The sequence below is a fragment of the Hipposideros armiger genome, unplaced genomic scaffold (assembly GCF_001890085.2).
Source record: "Hipposideros armiger isolate ML-2016 unplaced genomic scaffold, ASM189008v1 scaffold_191, whole genome shotgun sequence".
Lineage (NCBI taxonomy): Eukaryota > Metazoa > Chordata > Mammalia > Chiroptera > Hipposideridae > Hipposideros > Hipposideros armiger.
In genome coordinates this window covers 1,310,445-1,330,552 of record NW_017731541.1, presented here as the reverse complement: position 1 = coordinate 1,330,552, position 20,108 = coordinate 1,310,445, and the positions used below count along the sequence as shown (strand labels likewise).

The 20,108-nt window shown below is 48.5% G+C and overlaps 2 protein-coding genes across 14 annotated transcripts in view; one reads left to right on the top strand and one right to left on the bottom strand.

The window, feature by feature from the left end:
- The window catches only part of ZPBP (zona pellucida binding protein), a 314,051-nt gene that overhangs the window by 18,318 nt on the left and 275,625 nt on the right, over positions 1-20,108 (top strand). The window lies entirely within an intron of this gene.
- IKZF1 (IKAROS family zinc finger 1) overlaps positions 2,131-20,108 on the bottom strand; it is an 88,582-nt gene continuing 70,604 nt past the window's right edge. For 7 of the 13 annotated variants that reach the window (XM_019652981.1, XM_019652980.1, XM_019652988.1 and 4 more), the window contains 3 exons: positions 18,175-18,300; positions 14,164-14,298; positions 2,131-6,481 (listed from right to left, as the gene is read on the bottom strand). In XM_019652981.1, coding sequence (XP_019508526.1) covers positions 5,772-6,481; positions 14,164-14,298; positions 18,175-18,300 — 971 coding nt within the window. In that variant the 3' untranslated portion in view covers positions 2,131-5,771. The remainder of the gene's footprint in view (positions 6,482-14,163; positions 14,299-18,174; positions 18,301-20,108) is intronic. The other 6 variants (XM_019652989.1, XM_019652982.1, XM_019652990.1 and 3 more) reach the window with 4 other exon arrangements.

The following is a 20,108-nucleotide window of genomic DNA, read 5'->3' as shown; positions in this document are numbered from 1 at the left end:
CTGGGTGGCCTGCGAGGGGCCTGCTGCCCGGGGGGTGAGGGACCCAGGGGACTGGCTCCTGGAGCATGGAGAGGACCAGCAGCCGGCTCCTCCAGGGCGCCCACTGGCCCCAGACAAGGGCAGCCCCCTGAGACAGAGCTCGGATGTCACCTTTTTCCTGTCCTTGGCCTGGCCCCAAAGTGTAAAAAGCAAGGGGACTTCACAGTTGAGGTTTTACCTTCCTCTCTAGGAAAATACAGTCCAGAACTTGGCATTTTTGAGGCATCAGGTCCAAGCTGAGGTTGGGCCCCGTGGTGCACTGAGTTCCCCATTTCTTCTGTCGACTTCTCTGTTGGGGCCCCAGCCTGCTGTGTGTGGCACCCACTCGCCCCCCCCCACCCCTGCAGTCACTCCTCAAGTGTCCTGGGTACTCCGCCAGTGGCTTTCTCAGCCCCTCCTCATTTCTGTCCTCTCTGGGACCTGCAGAGAGGGGGTCTGGGAGGCTGCACTCAGCTGGCCATCCTCCTGTCTGGAACTGCCGCTTCCCTGTCCTCGGCTGCTCCGGCTGTGTCCCAGCCTCCGTCCTCTGTCCTCAGGCACCTTCCTGTGCCTGTCACAGCCTCCCTTACAGTTACTGACCCTGACATCCACGCCCTCTCTCTAAAGCTGACCGTTCTCCTCATCCAGTTGCTTAAAGGATAGAGAATGTGCCCTCCCCCCGTTCAGCCCCCTGCCCACCTCCGTTCCTGTTAACGGCTCATGTCGGATCTGAGACTTGGGGTCAAGTCCTCATTACTCTTTCATGTACCATCAATTTAATCATCTTAAAGAGAGGATTACGCGGCACATATTTACTGAGCATGGTCTTGGTCCTCCTGGACTGCTGTAAGGAAGTACCAGAGACTGGGTGTCTTATAAACAGCAGGAATTTATTTCTCACTGTTCGGGGAGCTGGAAGTCTGAGATCAGGACCAGGTGAGGAGTCTTCCGGGACGCAGACATCTCACCGTGTCCTCGCGTGGTGGAAGGGACCAGGGGGCTTCCTGGGGCCTCTTAGAGGGACACTAAGCCATTCCCACCAATCCCATCAGGAGGGCTCCACCCTCACGGCCTCGGCCTCATCACCCCAAAACCCACCTCCTAATACCAGCACCTTGGGAGCCAGGATTTCCACATACAAATTTTGGGGACAGACACACTCGGGCCAGAGCAAGCACCTGCTGTGCTCCAGTCCTGCTTTGACCCGAGGCTGTGGCAGTGAATTAGAAGAGCAAGCCTCTGCGCAGAGATTGGGTTCCAGCGGCAGCGTTTCGTTGCTCACCTCTCCGCGTCCCTTTCGCCTAGCCCCGTCCACAGGTGAAGGCGCAGATGAGGCCTTGTCTCCTGCCAGGACGGCTGTCTGGGCTGTTTAGCTAAGTGTAGAGATGTTTTGTTCTCTGGACCCGATCACTGACGAAAGACAAGGTGTGGCTATGACATGGCGGGCACGATTCGTAAGTGGGTGTGTCACGTCATTCTAGGTAAGCCACACGCTCTTCAGTGAGGTAACCCAAAGAGGCCAGGCTCGACCTCAAAGGGTGCTGTCTCGGCCTGCGAGGGTTTTGAACACCCTCCTTGGGAGCTGATGGCAGGGCCTGGCGTGAAACAGGGCAGTCCGTTGGTCTCATTCAAGTTCCATCTCGTCTGGATAAAATGAGGTGACCATGTAAACTTGGTCACCTCACCGTATTTCCTGGGTCTGAACCCACATGACGTCTGGCTATTTCTCTAAAAGGGACAGAGGATTTCACCCATGTTTGCAGTCAGAGCGGGGATGAGCCCTCGGCACCGCCCAAAGCGTGCAGCAAGCGTGAGTGAGGGCCGAGACGGGTGCAGGAGTCGGTGTCCGTCCCCTGTGCTCCCTGGCATGGCCTGCCGCTGTGGCCTCACGCGGTGTGGTGGGCAGAGCCCGGGGTGTGCTTGTCGCCCACCACCTCCACCCCGCCTCAGTCCCACACTCGGAGGCCCCACGCCTAGCACAGCTTGGACAGGAGGCACTCCGTGGTCTGGAAGCATGGGATGCATGTGACCATATGACCTCGGCCTGGGAGGGGTCCGCAGGGGATGCCCACTGTAGCGCCTTCATACCAGGTGGACTTCACGGGAGGGGCGGACAGTATTTTTGCGTTTATTTGTTCTAGGACTACAGAAGAAGCATCTCAAAATGTGTACAAAAGGATACTCTATTCCTCCAGGGGTACACCCCCGTTGTTCACAGCTAAACAGAAATAATTTAACACCATTATACAGGTGGATTGGAAATACAACTGCATTTTCTCATTTACGATCTTGTACACATGTTTGCCACAATGGCAGTTGAAGACCCACAGTTGCATCGGATACAGACAAATCAGACCATGACAATTAGCGCACAAACATTGTAAAAAAGTGTATTAGAAAGTACTGGAAACAAAATTGCATATTAATATCTGGTTACATGTGTTCATAGTGAATGCTAACCACCAACAGCATATGTGCTGCTTTTGTGCTGCCCGTTCATCTTAAATAAGTCTGATTTGGGTTTATTTTAAAGTAGGAAAAAAAAACACGTTGAACTGAATGAGGCATATCTGGATTTTAAGTTGAGTTGACCCTTCGTTATCGCTGGAACTAAAGAAGTGAAGGACAGAGAAAGACACTTGCTTCTTGACTTGTCTACACACATCCATTTCATCTTTTGTTTTGACAAAAAGATGAGAGACTACGACTCACAATGTAAGCAAAACAAAATAAGAAAAAAAAACCCACAAAAGTAGAAAAAAACCAACCCACAACCAAACACAGTCACATCTCCATAACAGGTAGCTCTCTTTCTCAATCAAGACGTTAAGATTTCATTCCCTGGTTGACTCTGAACTAGAAGTGGGACATGCTGGTATCTGAAGTGACTGGTGTTGGGACATGCCCTTTGGTGATAAATCAATAATGCAATTCCTTCTAGTGACTCTCCAACCAGGACAAGCACATGTTCTCAGGTACACGTTCCGGAAGGGACCTGGGTCAGGAGCCCGTGTCCAGGCTTTCTGCGTCCAGCGAGTTGGTGGCGGGAGGGGCAGGAAAGCTACTCAACAGATGGCCCTGCTGCTTATAACCCTCCTCCCTATGATGTTTATCGTAAACACAATGACAAGTGTAAAAATCCCAGGCACTGCAGTACACAGCGGTCCCCAAGACACAGTCTCACACCGTCCAACAACAGGACAAACGACAGAACAAAAAGGCAGCGGGCATGTGAAACCCTACTTTTACCAGCCAGAAGAAAACTTTAGTAGCTTTTGGTACAGACTATGACCAGCTTTCAAACATAATTTAATTACTCACTGACGTTATAGGAAACCTTATTTAAATACAATGACTCAAAGGAAAATGCTTTTACAATATAAAACCACAATAAAAAGTGTGTAAATACAGTTATGTTAGCTACAAAAGGCAATGAGAGGAAGGGGAAAACATTTTAGAAAAGAACTGCAGCCTTTATTTACAGCTCTGGGTTAAGCTTTGTGAGAGACCACCGGGACTGATGACTCCTGTCTACCAGCTGACTTGGCGGGCTGGAGGGAAAGCGCAGAACAGGAGAAACTGGCCAAACCACGGGAAATCTAAGCACCCCATCTTGAATCTGCCCATTTCAATGAGGTGTATCTTGCTCTGTCACTGCGTATTGAATGACAGCTGTCAGCAGCCTGGTTCCACTATCTGTGCCTGTGTTCCGTGCATCCGGGTACCACTGCCTGTGTTGTGACAATTTTGTTCCCAGTTTCAAAATGCCATGCTGTCTGTATGCACAGGAGCCCGTGCATGGCTCAATGACATCTTTGTGGGCTCCACCCTCTCCACAGAACTCAAATGCACATGGGAAGGTTTGTTTCTGAAGGCTGGAGGGGGCTTATTCATTTTTAGAATTTATAATGACTCCAAAGCAAGGAGGCAGACTCCAGACTGCTGACTAGGAAATGCCTCCAGCGCTTTCATGCTTGGAAGGCTTCCCAGGCCTTAGCTTTAGAATTCACTCAGAGCAGTGGTTCTCAGCTCGGGGGCAATCTGCCCCCAGGGGACGCTTGGCAAGGTCTGGAGAAATTTTTAGTTGTCAACTGGCAGTGCTACTGGCATCTGTTAGGACGCTGCAAATATCCCACAGTACACGGGAGAGCCCACAACATTTATTCAGCCCCACCTGCCAACAGCAGTGAGACTGAGAACCCTGGACTTGGACTAACAAGGGAGGTGCTTACCTACAATTTTTCCTCTGTGTCCCCGTGGTCATCTTGGTTCAGTTCCGGCAAAGACAAAGACTGCAAACATTTGAAACTGTACATGTCCTGTCTATGTAACTGAGGTGAATGTCCCCAATGGCAGGTTAACTTTGAGGGAAGCCCTTCCTGGCTGGACTGGAGCCCCCAAACACGTGAGTGGGGCTTTAGGGAGCATTTGCTGTCTTAGCTTGGATGGGAAGGGCTCTACTTCCAGAGTCACCCGCCTCCTTCCTGTCCGACCCTGTGGGCTCGTCTGGCGATTGCCCTGAACACTACACTTCCCCAGTGAGAAAGGGCAGGGCCCCGTGTCGGAGTTGTGTGTGTCACCTGGTGCTCCTCTGTCCTTACGGGAGAGCTTCAGGTTATTTGAAAGTGTGGTTTGAAACAGGTGGGCTCTCTGTGTTAGCAGCATCTGCTGGGCTTCACCTGTCCTGTTTCCTTGACCTGAAAATTAATGGTCATTGCAAATCCTCCTTCTATGGGTTTTAAAGCAAGAATGATATACAATGAAGGTCAGGAGAGTCATTTACCGACAGTAAGAAACCCAGGCCTGCAGCTCCCAATAAATATGTTGAGTTAAAATGACATCAGGAATGGGCTTTGGGCAGGAAAATGCTCCCTCTGGGGGTCGGCACAGCCAGCCGGGGCAGGGACAGATAACCAGAGGAATGAATGTGGAGTTTGGTTAATGAAGCTTTGGTTTCTGAGGAATTTCACCGTTTGAGACGGTCAAAAGGAATTAAGGTCCAAGTCTCAGGACTGGTGTTAAAATGTAGTGATAGACTTTGGGGGCCATTAAAGGCACGGGGATGAAAAAGCAAATACCAGATATGCCCAGAGAAACACTGAGATTACTCCACCTGCTCAGGAGCCCCAGAAGGCTTGGCAGTCATCTGAGCAACATCCAGACGCTTGGAGACTGAGGAGGAGTCCAAGAGGCCCCCTCCCGTCCCTTCCCCACCTCTGCCCAGGGAGCCCAACAGTCACAACTTCCCCCCAGTAACATCTTTTTCTGTGCAGGAAATGACTTAGAATAATTTCTTTTAAAAATTACTTGAGACACTTGTGCGGTTTCCAGGCCCTGCGGGGTCCGGGCGCCCCCTAGGTGCGCTCACCTGCATGCCCAGTGGGGGCCACAGCCCAGCTGCCCTGGGTCTTGGCAAGCCCATCTGTGGCCCCAGCACTGGAGCAGCTCCTTCCGCCCCAGGCTCTGACCTGCTGTTACAAAATGCACAGTGAAAACGGCCAATTGTGTGCAGGCGGGATTCTAGGCCGGTCCGGGGGACTTTAGCCAGCAGAGAAAGGCTCCAAATGTAACTCGGCATCTAGCAATAAAACGCTCCATGTTTTTTTCGAAAGCAAATCAAATTCTCAAACTTTCAACTTAAAAAAAAAAAAAAGAAGAAGAAAGAAAACAGAACGGAAGACCACCTGGAAATGAAAGCGCGCAGGGCCCTGTCCAGTGCTCGTGGCGCGGCGGGGCGGTGGGGGCGCGCGCGCTTAGCTCAGGTGGAAGCGGTGCTCCCCGCGCGTGATGTGCGACGAGAACTCGTAGCGGTCCTGGCTGTGGTAGCCGCACATGTTGCACTCAAAGGGGTCGCGGAAGCCGTGGCAGCCCATGTGGATGGTGTACATGACGTGGTCCAGGAACAGCACCCGGCAGTGTTCGCACTTGTACACCTTCATGGGCTCCCCGCCCGTGCCGATCACGCGGAAGGCGTCCTGGGAGCTGTCGGAGGCCGCCCGCAGCATGTCGTAGGCGGGGTGCTCCTCCTTGATGGACAGCCCGTTGCGGGCGTGGGCGCTGATGTGATTGGTCAGGTAGATGAGGCCGCCCCGCTGCTCCTCGGCGTTGCTCTCCGTGTCTGTGGAGTCCTGGCAGCTGTTGCTCGGGGACGCCTCCCTCTCGGACGACACGGACTTGGCCTGGGACAGCAGCAGCAGGTTCTCCACGGCGCTGTCCTGGGCCGAGTGGTTGGAGCGCGCGGGGCCCTCCGCGTGGGGCTTGTGGAGCTGGTACATCTGGCTGATGACCGGGACCACCTCGGAGCTGCCCGGGGGCGTCTGCACCAGCGGGCGCAGGGACTCGGCCCCCAGGTAGCTGATGGCGTTGTTGATGGCTTGGTCCATCACGTGGGTCTGCATCATCTCATTCTCCTTCTCGTAGCAAGCGGTGCTGTCATAGGACATGTCCGACAGGCACTTGTCCCCTGTGGGAAGCAGGTGACAATCAGTGAGGCCAGGATTACCTCTGTGTGTGGCAGCAACAGACGAAATCTTCACCAAGGGGTGCCCCGGGGTGCCACAGACGTGCAGCACGAACACCTCCCCAACCGGGGAGACTGAGATAACTCTGCCTGTGGGCTCCGCCCTGGACCTGCCTGGTGGGCGTTTAAAGACACTCTCCTGGACAAATCAATAAGTGAGTAGGTGAACCAAGATGGTGGACATCAATTTAAACAGCACGGGTTGGCATGGGCTAGACCAACAATACTCACGTCTGTCACTGTGGATGGTACAATTCAACATTATAGGATTTAAGATTAATACTTGATGTATTTTCCATATAGTGTCCTGAGTAATTTATAATTTATTATAATTTTAATTGAAACATGTGATTATATGATTATTTATAATAATGTGCAACGCATTTGTTTAAAATATTACATGATATATTTTAAATTCACAACTTTAATATCACAAAATATGTGATAGCCGTGTATTCTGTACAGTAAAATAACAGCATCCTTAAGGGTGAATGAGGTCTGACCGGGGCGAGAGTCAAGAGGTTGATCAGGTGTCACAGCCATTGTCCCCTCCCTCCCTTGCCTGAAGTCCCACTTCCTTTCCCTCGTCAGTAGCACTGGAACCATGTGCCCCAGAGATACGTGGTGGGAACCTGGAGTAAACCAAGCAAGCTACAGGACAGAAGGCGAGCCGTTCACTTGTTCTTTCAAAAAATTACTGAGCATGGCTGATGCCCAAGGACCTACTGCCCGGGCCTGATGAGCGAGTGACCTGTGCCTCCCGCGTCGGCAGGAAGCCCGCTTCCCCGGGAAAGCCGAAATCTCAGACCAGCTTTGGCTTTCTGTGATTAGCTTTGGAGTAAACAATTTCATAAATGAAACAGATTTCCTTGAAGATACACCTTCTCGATCTATTGGTTATAAGTTTGGTATGAAACCATGGCTTCAGAGCAAAGTCATTCATTAGTGTTAGGACTATTGTTTTACTTTCATGGGTGGTTAAGTAATAAGTCAAGTACCTGAGGCCATCCAGGGGGGTGTCTGACGGGCTTACATTTTACCCCTCCCTGTTTCTTTCCTTACTTCAGCACATCTTCATTGAGTGTCTACCATGGACCAGACAGTGGGGACAGAGAGGTGAGCAATAGCAGCACACAGCAAACACGGGACAGACGAAAAGCCTGATTATGCAAACAGGACATCAGGTCTGGGAAGTGCTATGAAGACAAAGGAAGGCTTGCTAGGAAGTGTCACCCAGACTTCTGATGGGGAGGAGTCAGCCAGGCCAGTGGGGTTTTGTGCCCCACACTGGGAGTAGCAAGAGGAACAGGTGAGAAGGAACCTGGAGCTGTGGAGGGACGGGTGAAGGTGGTGGGGCCAGAGGGCTGGGCACAGGGCGAGCGGGGGCAGCTCGGATCTGCAGGCAGGGCTAGGCAGGGCGGGGGCTTTGTCCGGAGGAAGGTGGAAGGCACTGAAGGGTTGGAAGCAAGGAATCCCTTCTCAAGTCACCAGGGGAAGCACAGACTGGGAGGCACAAAGGTGGGGGTTCCTTCCAGGCTGCCCCAGAATCCAGGTGATGGCTGATGGTGGCTCACCAGTGAGGGTGGTGCCAGGGAAGGGCCTTCATCTCCCATCAGAGCCTTCTGCTCATCCTTAGCAACAGAAGGGCCAACTCTCCCATAGTTCACAGACTTATTAACAATCCTTTATTTTTTTAAAAAAAATCTGTGACCATTGATGCTTACTGAGGAATATGCCTCATCATACTACAAAGTATCTTTAGGTTTCATTTCTTGCTTTGTAATGGATACTTATCATATAACGGCCTGACTTCCATTCATTTAATCTACTGGTGGTCAGGTGGGGGCATGTGTCTCATAATGGTCCAATGTGATCCTCTGATTACAGACAGAAAACTTGGTGGCCAGTCACACCCTCTGCAGACACTGAACAGAAGGGGCCTTCAATGCACGTTGGGCAGCAGGGATCACAGAGTGGTGTTTCTCCTCATCAAAGGTCAGAAGGAATCGGACAGCATTACAGAATCCACAAAACGATTTTTTTCTGTTTTTGTGTTGTGCTCAATGTCTTATACTAACCGCAGAATAGAATTAACCCATTCTGGCTTGTACCCCAGCCTATCCCTTCACTAACCCCTGGCAAGGGGAGAAGGGAGAGTGGACTTTGCAGCCAATTCTAATAAACCTAACAGTGCTCACAGCCCCACCAAAAGCTTTCCCATCTCATCATCCTGTTTCTCCCCAAAGTCATGGTTTCCCAAGCAACCATTGAACTCTGTTGTTTTTAAAGCTTGGTATCAACAACAAATGGGTGTAGAAAGAAAAACACATATATTTCAGATTACTGTGGCATATCGAAACAACACACAGAATTTCTTTTCCCTGATACTCCAAAAAATGAGAAAAATAAAAGCCCACAAAATTCTTTGTGGCCATCAATTTTGGTAATCAACTAAAGAAAGGAACCCAATCTAATGAAATACATATTTTAAAAAGTCAAGGACCAAGGAAAGAAAATTCTGGCATGAGTCATATGGCAAAGTGTGGCGCTGATCTCACTTCCAGAAAACCTTACGCATGAATCAACACAGCCCTCAGCATTTTCCCTAATACCCTCATTTCGGTAGAGAATGAATTGAAATAGGTGTGTTTTTTCACTTCTGATCAAAACGCAGTTGAAACTTCCAATAGTGAGAACCAGGTGACACTGGACAAGTGAGCGGTGAGGTTGGCTGTCTAGACAGGAGCAACGTCCTCCATGCTGTATGTACCCTGAGGGGGGCATGGCCCGAAGTCCCAGCATATCTCCTGAGGATGGGGAACACTCCCCAACCAGGTACAGTGACAACTGGTTTAGGGCGTTTAACCCAATCTCAGCACAAGAGGGAGAGCTGAGAGAAAGCCTTTTAACAAAGACTGCACTCCGCCTCACCTGAGTCCCCGTACCTCATCTTTGGCATTCTTTCAAGATTTAGAAAAGTCAATAGCTCTCACAGGAAATAAAAGTGTCTCAGATACAGTGGGAAGAATCTGAAATGTCAATCAACCTATATCAGCCCAAGTAGAATAAGCAAGATGAAAAGAAATGCCATGGTTACTGTGAAAATATTTTCTAGCAATACAAGAGAAGAAAGGAAGTAAAACACAGACCACTAAGCCCATCCTAGGAAAAAAGCTTAATTCAAAGAAGAGAGGAAATGTCTCATAATTGCTTTGTGACATGAGCTCAATTAAAAGAAAAAATACTGAAAGAAGCATGCTAAAACAACAGAATGAGATGAGCAAGGAGATTGCAGATCTCAGGAAAAAAATGATCCAAACAGTATTATTACAGAATTAATACCTGGATTAGAAACAGCATGTAATAGAACAGAAACTACTAAAAATGTAATTACTGACATAGAGGAAAAACAGAAGATAACAGTGAGTAAATGTATAAAGAGCAAAAAACTTTTTAAAACTTGAAATGCTAACAGATATGGAAGACAAATTATCCAACATAAGGATGACTGGTATTCCTGAACAGAAATCACAATAGATGGAACAAAAGATGCATTTATAAAAAAGAGAATTTCCCAGAAATAAAGAAAAAAAAAAGGGAATCCCCAGATTAAAATGGCAGGAAACTTTTATTCAGAATGCAAAACACCAAGATATAATATCCTAGTGAGGGTATTTAAGGTTAAAGAAAGAACTCTTCAGCCATTCAGGGAGAAAGTGAAAAGCTTGCCCTCAGTCATGGAAAGATCTACAACAAAAAGTTCTCAGGGGGGATGAAAGAGTGACCCAACACCACACCCTCCGTCAAGATGCTTTCCAAGTAGAAAGGCAATGGGCAGACACCCTCAAACACCAAGCAACTCTAGACATACTAATAAACCACCTATAGAACCTTCTCGCAAAAAGTTGCTTGAGTGTAAAGCCCAATCAGTTAAGAGTTTATGCAAATAGAATTAGTGACACCTGAAACTAATATAATATTGAGTATGAACTGTAACTGAAAAATAAAAAAATGAAAAAATAGGAACAGTCGTAAAGGGGTTGGATCTGAGCCTTGAATCAATTTGAATGTAGAGCTAATAATAAACGCCTAAGAGGACTCTTATTACAGAAAAGAACGTGGAATTATGGACCTGAGCACTGTAAAGATAATCATCTAACTGGGAAGTGGGATAATGCCCTTATTTTCCGAAGCAGTGAGTCAGTAGATACTGCTTAAATGGATACAAATCGATTAAAAATGACTTAAAGGTCTTAATGCTTTCCATAATATATTTTTTAATCTTAGAGAAAGCCTTTAAAAAATAATACCTTCCTGTGAGAAAATACTTATTTGAAGATGAGCCAGCCCTCCTGTTTTGTTTGCTTCATGTTTGCCTCTTAATTTCAGTCATGTAGAAACAAATGCTTCCATTTGAAATAGCACCTAAGATATGATAGAATCTTTACATATTTATTTCACACCTTCATCAACCCACCGAGTCCTCATCCTGTCTGCTCACATACAGTTGCACAGAAATAAAAAGCTATTTAGAATGAATCTCAGTTACTCTTAATATTGGTAATTTCTGGATGTTGGTTTTTGTGGTGATTTTAATACATTCACCTTTGCATGAAAATTCTTTATATTTAGTTCATGTGTCATTTAAATAATATAATAGGGTGTTTTTTTCTTCTGAAAAAAAGAAAATAAGATGATTATAATGAGTAGCAGGAATACTGATTGTTGTATTTTCCTCTTCTGTATTTAAAACATGTTTTCACCACAATCACCAAACAGACTAAAGAGAAGAGCAGCTTTGCGATACAAGGGCGGCCCCTTCCAAGGCCCCTTGGTCCTGCTCACCTGTGTCTGTTCCTCAGCGGATGAGCTTTTTGGTGACTTAGAGTGGTGAGGAATGCTACTGGCAGAGCTTATTTACACTCACATCAAAGTTTAACTTAAAGTTTTTCACCACAGATTACGCAAAAATATATGCCATTCTGAACAATATGCAACATGAAAATGCTACCAGCGGCCGTTTGTGAGGTGCCTCCTGGTGCTGAGAGCACTGCCACACCTGTCACGCTTCTGGTCCTCAGAAACCCTGAACCCCTTGTGCTAAAGGAAACCTGGAGGGCTCTCAGCTCCACCCGGACTGGGCAGCGTGTTAGTCAGGGCTTGCTCCCCCACAGTCTTTCTGGGTTTACATGAAGGACAAACTCAGCACCTGCACAGAAGCTAAGAGGTCTGTAGAGAGCCACCCCGTTTTGATTTTAGAGAGCGAGGAACTGTGACGAGTTCGGCGTGGTTGGCTGAAATCCATCCAACTGAAGTGAGGGCATTCAGGGGCAGGAAGAGCCATTATTTTAGAAATAAACTGCCAGCCGCCAAGCTCGCGGAGAAACGCCCACAGAATGCACAGCGCTGTCGGCACTTCTTTCTGATCCCCCCTGCCATTCGGGGACTTCCTGGTCACCTTTTCCTGTTCCTAACATGGAAGCATCTACACGTCAAGGTGACACGTCACTGGCGGCCTCACCCGAGGTGCCAACTGCAGAGTTTCACAGGCCGCCACGTTCGGCCTGAAGTCTCCAAACGCTCAACGGGCTGCATGTGCTCAGTGACGAAGCCCCGGCAGCCTCGTGTCCTGACCTGAAGGGCCGAGCCGTCCTCAGCTTCCCAGCGCCAGTGACCGTTCCCAGCCTCAGACACGCGGCACCCTGTGCTCCAGCTCCCTGCTGCAGGCAGGGTCCCCCCTCAGCCCACTGCGACTTGAGTCCCCACCGCCAGCCTCCTCTGCTCCTGAGCTCGCGCTCACCCTGGGAGGTGGACGGTCTCCCCCACTCGCAGGCTCTGAAAGCTCGGGTATGGCGGCGACCCCGCACACGGTGTGTCCAGCCAGTGGTTTGCCAAAGCATCTTCTAACTTCCTCCCCCAGCCCTCGCAACCCCCCCAACCTAAGACAAGCCTCTATTTAAAACCTGATCAAAATGAAATCTACTTTAAGTGCAAGAGGGGGGCTGAGGCCCCAGAACTTGGCCTCCCCTGTGTTCCCCTGCCTGCTGTCCTGTCCTGTAGGACCGCAGGCACCCTCTGGAACCCCAGCCTCATTAAACATGAACCCCATTTTAGACCCATCCTCTCTCCCAACACTCATTTCCCAGACTCCCATGTGGCATCTATAGCACGAAATCCTTGGAAATTAGCAGATTAAAAACGGAAATCTTTTTCCAGAGCCTCCTGGCTCGATCATTTCTGTAACTGGCACTCTACTGTACCAGAGTAACCCCGACTCGTGATTCCCATCACCCACTCCCTGCGCTGGCCTGAACCCCCTCTTTCATGCCCCCTCTCTCCGCCATACGCCCCTGGTCTCCTCTCCCAATCAGCTTTCAGCACTGCCACCTCTATTTTCCAGGATGTGGCCCCAGTTAAGAATACGCCAATGCTTTTTTCTGCCTACTGAACGAATTAAGGGTATTTTCTCACCTTGGCATAAAAGGCCACTCATCCTGTGGCCAGATCTTACTGAGCCTTTATTTTCATCGCATCTCTGAGGGCACATGACGTAGCCTAGACCGCGCTCGGTTCCTCGGCCATGGCCCCTTTGCCTCCACTCCAGCCCCCACAACCAGCATCACCATTTCTCGTTCTTTTTATCTGTCTGCTTAGAACCCTCTTCCATTTTTCCACTATCAGTACTGGGCTGAAATCCCCTTCTCCCATCAAAGTCACTGTCAACTTCAGAAGCTTTTATCGCTCCTCTTTCTGTGTTATCCCCATGATAACAGTTGACCTTTATACTGAGAGTTGCTAAATGTTGTCACATCCTTGGTGTTAATTCATGTTCACAAAGCCTTGTTTAGATAAGTAAAGAATAAAACCAAGGCTTGGAGAAGTCGATTAATTGTGCCAGGCGGCAGTGTTCACACGTGGCTGTGAGCTGACATCCTCAGGTCAGTGGTCCTTTCAGCTCTCACACCTGCCTAGGTGTCCTTCTCTCTGTACGGTCAGTATCTGGCCTGGCTGATGCTATCAGTGCACTTATCTGTCACCACTGGACAACAAGCTTCTGGGGGACAGGGCTGCCTCACTCTGCCTTTGCCCCTGAAAGCACCTGGCGCAGGTGGAGATTCAACTGTGAAAAGCAGGAATTGTTGCTGTGTCCCCTCGTCACTGGGCACCCTAGGCCAGTCACAGTGCGGTTCTGCCCATTAAACCTTCAAAGTAGCCCACGTGGGGAGAAGTCTGAGCTTCGTGGGGAAAATGACCATCTGAAGCTCAGAGAGGCTGCTCAGGCCGGGGTGCCAGGCTGAGCGGGGAGCCCTCCCCAAGCCAGGCCCGAGCTTTTGAACCTGTGCATGCTGACCCGGCCACCCTGGGGGACACGGAGTGTCCACAGCAGACCTCACTGAGTGCCCTGGACACTGCCAGACCATCTGGGAAAACTACAGGAGAAATGTGTCGTTTCGAATTGGTCGTTCTGAAAAACATTCCAAGATATTTAAGAAATGCTAAACTTTTAATTGTTACTTTTTAAAAACCTGAGATACTTTCTTTCTCCTTCCCTCAGCTGATTAGCACCTGAGTCTAAAACACCCACACAATTGTTTTTTAAGAGACAGCAAACGTTTAACTCTTACCAACAAATTTCTGAGGCATAGAGCTCTTACGTTTGGCGACGTTACTTGCTAGTCTGTCCAGCACGAGGGATCTCTCTGATCCTGTCTTGCACAGGTCTTCTGCCATTTCACTGTGATTAGTTTCTTCTTTAATGACTAAAGTCAAAGACAGTTAAGAGAGGCCAATTTAGAAATGCTTACGGTGAGAGGATTCAGCCATGTCCAGTGCTAATCTGACATTTGCTACGTGCCTACAAAGGCCAGACCCTTCGCACAGATTATTTCTAATCTTGCCAGCAACCCTGCCAGGCGGACAGAGGCTGACCAGAGCCACCTGCTAAAGACACCTGCTCACCGCACAGTATCCCCCGAGCCCAAAGGACCAAGCGCCCCCATTGTCACCAGGAGGTGGTCTGTGGTTAAGTAACTGTGTCCCTTTGACGAGCACGCTTCCCTTCCCAAGGGCTCCAAAATTCACTAACTCAGCCAACCCTGATGTCATCAGGTGTCTGCAAATCAAAGACCTGTCAGAGCTGGAAATGATCTAAGCGTCCGACTCCATCCACAGGCACAGGGACCCGAGAAGCAGCAGAAACGCTCAAGACCCAACAGCAAACCCTGGCGACATGGGGACAGAACCCAGAGCTCCCGACCCCGGAGCACACAGCGAACTCTGGAAAATCCAATGATACCTGCAGAGTGTAGGAAATTTAGGAACTGAGGAGGTAGCCACTGGGGTAAGGAGTGATTCTAACCCATCTTTATTTTTCTTACATCACCTCTTTCTTTTCACAACTGAAGATGCAACTTTTTACCCTGCGTAGTCTCATCTATACCCTAGTTTTTACAGTTGGGTTTTTGGTAAGATGTCGTCCATCTCTTGGCAATGTATCCTAGTGTATATGGAGCTGAACATGTAAATCGGTTATCTACCAAATGGATAACCAGTTCCTCCAACACCGTTTCTGAACAGACCATTTAAACCCCACGGCCATGTGCCTCCTCCTCTCACAGACGTGACATGCTGGTTTATCCTCTTCTGTTATTGATTTGTCTTTCTCTTCTTCAGGGTGCCCATGGTACAGCTACATTTTAATTAGCACACGACATCATTCTGCTTTCCAAAAAATGCCAAATCCCTCCCTGATTTTTCCAGAGATACTTTATGATATATGGTTACCAAATTCCAGTAAGGTTTACAAACTAGTTTTATGTTAAGCCATGCCTGGATTTGGGAGGACGCATGCACAGCGTCCAGCCCTCTCTCCCCCTTCAGTCTCCTCTGTCTGCTTTCATATGGTTTGGTAGCTTTCTTCCTTATGTCCTGCACATTACCTGCTAAGGTTAGTTCTAATTATTATATGTCTTCCTTGTTTTATTATGCATGCCACTTTGAAAAAAAAATTTTCAAATTTGTTATTATCACTGGTATATGTAATTTTTGACACCGAAATGTGTGTTTCTTATTAAATGGGCAAACGTAATACCCTAATGTATATGAAGGATACACACACAGCCCATCAAGTTCAATCCCACTGGTTGCACTATTGACCTGTCAAACTAACGTGCTTCCTACGTGTCCATCCTTCTCCGCAAAGCAGGGTGCTGTGGCGTGGCCAGGGTGCCTGCCCGGCTGCAGGCTCCTGACAGCCCCGACCCTCAGAGTCGTCACCGTGAGAGACAGCTCAGCCCTGAGCTCCCGGGCTGCTCTGCCCTTGAGGCATTCCTTCCCTCCTGGGGCTTGTAACACAACGTGTGCACCTACGGCTCAAGAGAAACTTACGTTTTCCATAAAGACATTAGGAAATTATAACAGGTGACCAAAACGCCTTTGCCTAAAAGACACTGTGATTCATAAAACTTATTTTTTTCTACGTCCTGTAAGCTAGATTTTGTTTGTACCTACGCTATAAGACTGGCCCCAACCTCAGGGGGAAGAGCCTACTGGGTGTCCATGTGAGAGCTGAGGAGGCCGGGCCTGGGAGCATGGCAAGGACGTGATGAAGGTGCACAGAGGCACATGTGCAGCAGACCCTGGCACAGCGAAGCTAACTGACCGAGACCCCCCACCCAGCCTGCTACCTGCCCTCCGAGCCCCAGGTGACCCTGGAGGACTTCCATTAAAGTGCTTTTATGGATTCCCAAGTCCCTTCAACCCGCATACGAGACGCCCTCTTATCTCCTGAGCACAGGAGCGTAAAGACATCACTGTGGGGTTCCAAATAATCTGACCACCAAAGGGGGGAAATTAACACTTTAGGACTGAATCGATTCTGACCATCGGGTGACGTTCAATGTCTGTATTGCTGACCTATACGCTTACTGATATCGACAACCAATAGAAGAGCATTAAATGTCAATCCTCGGGTGATCCGAACTTGTCTGTTCAGAAAAGTAGGCACATCTGTCCCTGCTCTCACGTTTCCTGCTGCGTGGTTGGCCGGACAGGAATTTCCACTGCCACTTAAGAGATGCGCTCAGGGTCACATTCAAAAAAAGATTCAGAGCTCAAACTCGAACCCAGGACTCAGAGAAATGCACGCTTCTCGCCCCCTAGAAGCTCTCAGCCTGCTGTGACTTCACAGCTTGTTTCTTTAGAAATGAGGACAGTACAGAAAACCAACGTACTCTGTCTGTTTCTTGTTCGTTTTGTCCTCTCAATTCCCTGTGTAGTTTTAAAGGGAAATTCAGATTACTATGCTCAGCAGGGCATGGCATTGTAGGTAATACGTCCTCAGCAAATATTTGCTCAGTAGACAATGGCTATTTAAACATCAATCAGCAGCACTTACTTCTGAAATCCATTCATCTATTGTTTTGTTCTTTTTACAGGAAAATACAATATCTGAGTGTCTACATTTTATTTTCAAGGAGCATAAATCATCTTCTCGTCCCCCAGCCTCCTGCCCTGGGGTCTGGCCACAAACCCATGCGTTACATCATCATTGTTACAATTGCTGTTTTCAATAGCTGATTTTCCCCTTTCCATGGGCCCTCGTTACCTTTACATCCTAGAAACAGACCTTAGACTCTAAAGGAAGCTGAATGACCTCCTCACGGGGTCTCCCCATCTCCCAGGTGAGAGGAGTCAGGCCCCAGGCCACCAGCCGCTGGGCAGGGAGGCAGCCCGGGGACTGCAGCGTTCTCACCACATGGCAGGTGGCCTGTGAGTGCCGACACCGCCTGACTCCCAGGGCCTCATTCTGACCTGTTCTGTCCTGCTCTCTCTCCTCTGCTCCGGTAATCGGAGTGCCCCCTGGCGGATTTCCTCTATGAGCCGTTCACTGAAGTCTGAAAGCCGAACGAGGCTTCATAAATTCTCAGCCATTCATTTAACCCCTACCCCTTGGTCTAGCGACGATTTCCCAGTGGTCGTGCTAAAGGAGCCGTGTTTTGGAAGAGGCTGATCTATTCCTCAGTGTCTTCTGTCCTAATGTCCTGCCTCCCCTGAGTGAGTCCCGCCTACCAGGCACTGTCTCTGCGACTTTCACTCTGCGTCATGGGAGGTCGGAGTGGGGTGCCCTCTCGAGATGCGTCACGCCGCAGAGCATCAGCCCATGTGGACATGGCAGCCTTGCCCTGAACCCGGGACAGCGCCGTGCTGTCCACTGCTGGCTTTTCTGCCGAGCTCCCTTTCTCGTTCCAGACAGGTGTCCACGCCCGTGAGCGGAAACAGCCTGGACGCTCTTATTTGATCAACTTCTTGAATAGTTTTTCAAACAAGAGTTCACATCGTATTTTGGTTACCAAGCACAAAGAAGCAATCAATAATCCAGGTTTAAAAAAACAAAAAACCCACAAAAAAAGCCAACTTTCAAGGGTCACTGCCATCTCAGAAGCTTCCCAGGTTGAGAGAGGACGGGGTTTGAAGGCCCCGCTCTCTGGTGAGATGAGGACTTTGGCACAGCATGCTCCTAGTGGAACTGTGTGGGCAGAGTGGCTAAAACTCCCCTGGGTCCCAGCATGGTGGTACGGGGGGCCCTGGGCGCGGGCCGGGCTCCCGGCGATGGCCTCCGTGCTGTGGGCTCTTACCTGGGTACAGCGTGCCTGGGAGGCCCATGCTTTGCAAGTAGTTGTGGCAACGCTCTTTATGTTCCTCTAAAGAGCTTCGCTGCTTATAGCTTCGGCCACAATATCCACATTTGTGAGGTTTACCAACTGCAGAAAACACAATCGAGTTCAAGACTCCAATTAAATGCCGGCCTTACATGGAGGGGGAATGCATGCAATACAGTCATTACCAAAAAGTAAAAAAAACTCTGCTCTTGAGAGCTCAAAGCGTTATGGACTCGAGCAGAATTACTACCACTAAAATGCTGACGTCCAGGCGTTTCTTTGATTGTACCAAGAACTGTCAATCCTGTTTCATCCTAATTTGTCCACTGTACTGACTACCAAATTCTCTCCGATTTAAGTGACTGACATCTGTGACGTCCTTTAACTGGGGGAAATGAAGCCCATGGTGTTGTAATGTGGATGGGGGACAAGTGGACAGAGCCGGGAGGAAGACGCCCAGTTGGCTGGAAAACACAGAGTCACGTCCACGTGTGGGCCAGGTCTGCATGACACTGCCTCTGACACAACCACAGTGAATTCCGTGCCAGGGAACCCAACTGGGTAATTTGAGGGCTCTAAGGAATCATAGTTGATCGACAGACTTGAATGAAGTGAGCATTTTATTGCCAAAATGTATTTTCTTGTTCTGAGTAAAGTTCTGTTTTTGTCCCAAAGAACGTTAGGATGATGTGGTTCCTAGGCCAGCCCTGTCCAGCTGAACTCACTGTGACGATGGAGCTGTCCTGTAGCTCTGCCTCAGCAACCAATGTGCTGTTCAGGGTGGTGGTTACCAGCCACCTGTGGCTAGTGACCATTTGAAGTATGACTAGTGTCACCGAGGACTAAAGTTTTAATTGTGTTTAATTTTAATTGGTTAAAATTAAAATGTAAGTACCACATGTGGCCAGTGGCTACTACATTGAGCCGTGCAGTTCTGTACAATGAGTTTAGTTCTTCCTGAATTTTATTAAGTAGTATTTTAGGAAACGAAGAATGCCACAGATTCATATCATGCCTGACTTCAAAGACTGATAGCATTTTAAGAGATGAAGTGGATAAAGTTTCTTCATTACTCATATAAAGAACATAAATTTTGATCCTAAGACTAGAACAATCTTCTACTTCCTTGTCATATTGTTAGGTTTTACATATTTGAAAGTGTTATATAAAAATCAATACCATCCAAATAGGAATGTTTGGTAAAATGGTGTATCTAAAGTTCATATTCGTTAAACCTCTTCCTTAGGTGAACAGAAGCTATGGTTTAAGAAGACTAAGTCGAAACCCCAAATTTGACTTCTGGAACATTGAATAGAGGAAGAAGAGGGTGCTTATCTGTAAAAAGTGTTGTATCCCTAACATGAGGGAAATAACATTGAAATGTTATACAATGTTGCCTAAAATTGCGCATTCTACTGAGTACTGCCTCTAGAAATTGACAGAATATAGAGAACCCCTCAATGTCCTTTCCTGGAAAAGCTGAAGCTTTAGCCAATTCCTGTACATATGGCATCGTGTCGGGATATCCACTTTTCTGATCTAGGGTTGATTTTAACTCTGGAACCTCACTGCAAGCAACAGAGCTGAAGTATATCTTGAAGCACAGCCCAGTGTCCTGGAGGAAAGACATCTCTAGCTAAACTTGCAACTTGCAAAGAAAGCAGTGAAAAGGGAAGGGAATCCCGACCCTACCCTGCCAGACTGCCCAAGCCCTTCTTGTTATCATGAGGGTCGGATTCTGCAGCTATATCGCCACTGATGGGTTGGCCTTTGGAACCTCAGGCCACCACCGGTTGCTAGGGGAAGTTCGTGTGTGCAGTGGAATGGGGGAGTGGCCATTTCGCAACGGACTAGAATGTGGCCACATCTGAGTTTACAGACACAGGCTGAAGTCTTCGTTTCATTCTAGT